Source organism: Narcine bancroftii, chromosome 2 (assembly GCF_036971445.1).
Source record: "Narcine bancroftii isolate sNarBan1 chromosome 2, sNarBan1.hap1, whole genome shotgun sequence".
Taxonomy (NCBI): Eukaryota; Metazoa; Chordata; class Chondrichthyes; order Torpediniformes; family Narcinidae; genus Narcine; species Narcine bancroftii.
Genome location: NC_091470.1, coordinates 278120282 through 278124367, shown reverse-complemented (window position 1 = coordinate 278124367; position 4086 = coordinate 278120282). Strand labels below are relative to the sequence as shown.

The 4086-nt window shown below is 43.7% G+C and overlaps 1 protein-coding gene across 1 annotated transcript; it reads right to left on the bottom strand.

The window, feature by feature from the left end:
* Positions 1-2203: 2203 nt before the first annotated feature.
* LOC138753106 (immunoglobulin iota chain-like) lies at positions 2204-3024 on the bottom strand. The gene is made up of 2 exons (XM_069915693.1): positions 2745-3024; positions 2204-2655 (listed from the first exon to the last, which is right to left on the bottom strand). The coding sequence occupies exons 1-2, from the start codon at positions 3022-3024 to the stop codon at positions 2204-2206; spliced, it is 732 nt and encodes a 243-aa protein (XP_069771794.1).
* Between the last annotated feature and the right edge of the window lie 1062 nt (positions 3025-4086).

The following is a 4086-nucleotide window of genomic DNA, read 5'->3' as shown; positions in this document are numbered from 1 at the left end:
AATTTTGGGGATAACTACTGTGGTTTATTCTGACCTTTCATGTGTGTGGCTCTTTGTCTTTTGTCTTTATATGAGACCGTTTAGGTCTCAAAGGGGGAATAAATGGAAAATAAACCACATGAACTATATACTATTCATTATGTATTCATTAAACCATTACTATGCAACAATTTACTCACACTAAACAAAAGTAACAATTCATTATGTATTTACTACACTAAGTCACAGTGAGAGTCACGGATAAGGTAATAGGTGGCAGGATATGATGAAACACGTGGTTCCAAACATGATTACTAGGTGGAAAGTAATGAAAATAATTGTGGTGAGCCAAGGGATGACATACTGATAAGATATGTCATTATGAATGATTATGTGCAGAAATGTGATTAAGTCAGGACTATAATATTAAAAAAGGCTATGTGCTGTGTTGTGTGGTATTTCCACAACTGAGGTACCACCATTATTCACCTCAATGTTTTGCTGATGAAACTTGCCCCATCAGGGTCTTCAAGATGGTAACCTCTTTCTTTCAGGCTATCACAGAGTTCCTTTCTGTTCCACTTATTCCATCAAACAGATAGCACTTCCAGCCATCCGCCACTCTGGAGCTTCTGTTTCAGGTGTAACAAGCTTCTCCTGCTTGTTTCAGCTGTGACTTTTTCTCTCTCCATCTTAGATTTCATCTGCCAGCCTCATGTCCTTCCCTCTCTCTCTCACTTGCCAAAACCCCCTCCTTCTCCAGCAAACAATAGGAGTTAGTCTTCCACTCCCATCTGTTGTTTTAGGTAAACAAACCTCTCAAACCTTTGAGCGAGCACTTTGCAGAAAGGTCAGAAGTCTTGTAAAAATGTTCAACACAGACCCCCTGACTCCTTCAAGACAATGGTCTATTCATTTCATGACATCATCATTTCAATTAGCATCTACTTGTGAAATATGCATAGCACTCTCCATAGTTTCTGTAAAGTCACGGAATATGAATTCTTCAGTATTTCAAATAAGATCTGTCTTAAAATGTAACCTACTCTAATATTACCAATTTATCTCCCAAATACAAATACAAATATTTCATCACACAAACCACAACAAATCCATTCAATGGAACATCATTATCTACATTAAGTGTGAATTGGTAGCATTAATGACAGAGCTGAACATAGCTGTCAGTCTGCCTGAAGCAAGTAGTGAATAAACCAACATAATAGATCAACTTGATGTACCTATTATTATCACTGTATGAAATCATTAGGCAAAGCATTGCTTCTGGGAATAAAGTCCCATCTTCACATTGTTGTCACCCTTGTTGTCCATCCTTACTGGTGGTCCAGAGCGTGTTTCCATGTGGGCTATGGAGTCTTCCCAACCCACTAAGGACAGATAGGGCTGAGGTCTTGTCTTGGTCCTCCCAGGTGACCTTCGGTGGGTGGGAGCAATCTGCCACTGAGGTCAGTGAGGTCACCTAGCTGCCTTTCAATATTACGCAGCTTGGTGCCCAGCACTCAGACACAGTTCCTATCAAACCTCCATACAAAACAGATTCAGACTGATTTGGAATTGTGTATTTTCTCTCTTATTGCTTGTTGTTCTTCAGTCAAGACCCAAGAGGCTCTGGTTTACAAGGTAAGACACATGATATGTTTCTCCACTAAAATTGGATATAAAATTATTTTTGCAAAAATTTTCATTGAAGATTTACCTTGGATGGGATTGTTGTTACAAGTTTACTTGGCTATTCTTAGAAATCAGCCTAGCAGGACTGGCACTGGTGAGGAACCCCTTTCTTGTTAAGGTCAATAAAGTCTCTATGATCTGCAAGATGAACTCGTTAACTTACAAAATGATTCTGGATGCAGAGATGTGTTTGAGGCTCCATCAATCTCTGACCTTAGGCCAAAAATGACGGATAGTTATCCCAACATTGCGAAGGAATGTCTTCAGAAGATCCTGCCCTTCGCAGCCACTTACCTTTGTGAATCAGGCACATTGTGCAGTTGAAGACAAAGGCACAAAATTGCATTGAATTGGAGGCAGATCTCAGGTGTGTATTATCAACAACAGAACCAAGGATGTAGAAAACTGGTGAAGAAACTTCAGGAATGGGGGTCTCATTAAAGTGGCTTGAGATTTGATTTTGAATGTGAGTTTTTATGTTCTTGCAGTGATTTTTGTTCTTTAAAATGTTCAATAAAATACTTTAAATTAGCTAGATGTGTTTCTTATAGCACCTGCCCCCACCGAAGGGTAATCGCTGCCTGAGCTGCGGGTCGGTGCCCTCTCTGGACCAGGTGGTGTCTCTGACAGGCAGCTCGGGTTTTTGTACAGAGCTGGAGTTCCTGTTACACGCTGTGTACACCCAGAAGCCACAGTAATAAGTGGCCGACTGTTTTGCCGTTAGTTTTTCTATTGAGAGATAGAATTCGGAGCGTTCGTTTTTTCCAGCGTTATAGGAGCTCCCGAATCCCGAATCCCGGTTCACACTGTCCCCAAAATAGAGTATCCTGGTGATCGGCTGGCCGGGTTTCTGTTGGTACCAATGAATGGGATTTGTGCTGCTAATCGTTGCACCCTTCACATCACACCGGATTCTCCCGGTTTTACCGATAGACTTGGTAATCGATGCTTGGGGCTGGATTAGAGTCTGAGCCCAACAACCATCTGCAACAAAAAAAAAAGCAGAGAGCGATAAATCGGCTGCGCGACGGCGGGACAGAGTGATTAAAGCTGAAGGACCCTCGGAACCTCACAGCCGAAAGTCAGTGCCAGGAGCCAGGAATTCAGCCACATGTTTCCTCCACTCGATCGGGGCGATTGAACCAAACAGCTGGTTGGAAACTGAGCCCGAGTGATATACGTCTCGGTGCTGAACCCGCCCCGTTTCTCGACCCACCCGTATCCGGATCCATTCTTCGCATTATTTGTTTCATATTGGTGGAGATGTGCGAGGGGCGGTGCACTCCCAGCGACCGAGGAGATGACAGCATGTTCGGTACAGATGAGCTCTGCTCTTCCACCGTCCCGCGACATGCGGGTCCCCGAATAACCTCCTGATGAGTGTTCTGTACCCCGCCAGACAAGGAACCGTCTGCCTGCCCCATCTCTTTCAACTTGGCCTCGTTCATCGAGGGAAACTGGATTGCCCACCTCCCCTCGCACTTTAACCCTATCAATACTGATAATCAGCGAGAATTGCAGAATTCGTTTTCCACTGAATCATGGATATGTTTCAAAGATAGATGCGGCGGCTCATTTTACCCAGGTTAGCTAGTACATCCTGTTTAAAGTCCTGCGAAACTTCCAATGGAGTCATGGGCTCTGCCCAAATTTATTGTTTGAGTGGTCGTTGGATGTGAAGCGCCGCATTTACAGATCAAAGTTTCGGTGTCTTTCGCCGAGGCGGCAGCAGTTTCCCACTCTCCACCTCCCGTTTCAAGGCTGTCAGAATTATGGATGATGTGGGATATTAAGCGTTTGCCAGGAAAAAGGGACCATACTTCATGTGAGGGTAGCTGAGATCAAGTGAATCCCTCGAGTACAAGTATAAGACCACAAGACACAGGTTCAGAAATAGACTATTCAGCCCATCGAGTCTGGCCCGCCCTTCAATCGTGAACTGATCCATTTTCACACTCAGCCCCACTGCCCGGCCTCCCCCCCCCCCTAACCTTTAATACCCTGACAAATCAAGAACCTTTCAATCCCTGTTTTAAATACACCCAATAACCTGGCCTCCTCAACTGCCTGTCGCAACAAATTCCACAGATTCACCGCCTTCTGGCTAAAGAAATTCCTTCTTAATCCTGAAGTTGTGATCTCTTATCCAAGACTCTCACCATGGGAAACAACCTTTCTACATCTACTCTGTCTGTGGTTTTCAATATTCAAAATGTTTTAATGAGATCCCCCTCATTTTCCTAAATTCCAACAAGAACAAGCCGAGCTGTCAAATGCTCCTCATATGATCATCCTTTCATTCTCAGAATTATCCCTGTGAACCCCCTCTGAACTCTCTCCAAAGTCAGCACATAATTTCTTCAATGAGGAGCCCAAACTGCTCACAATACTCCAAGTGAGCTTTAACCAGTCCCT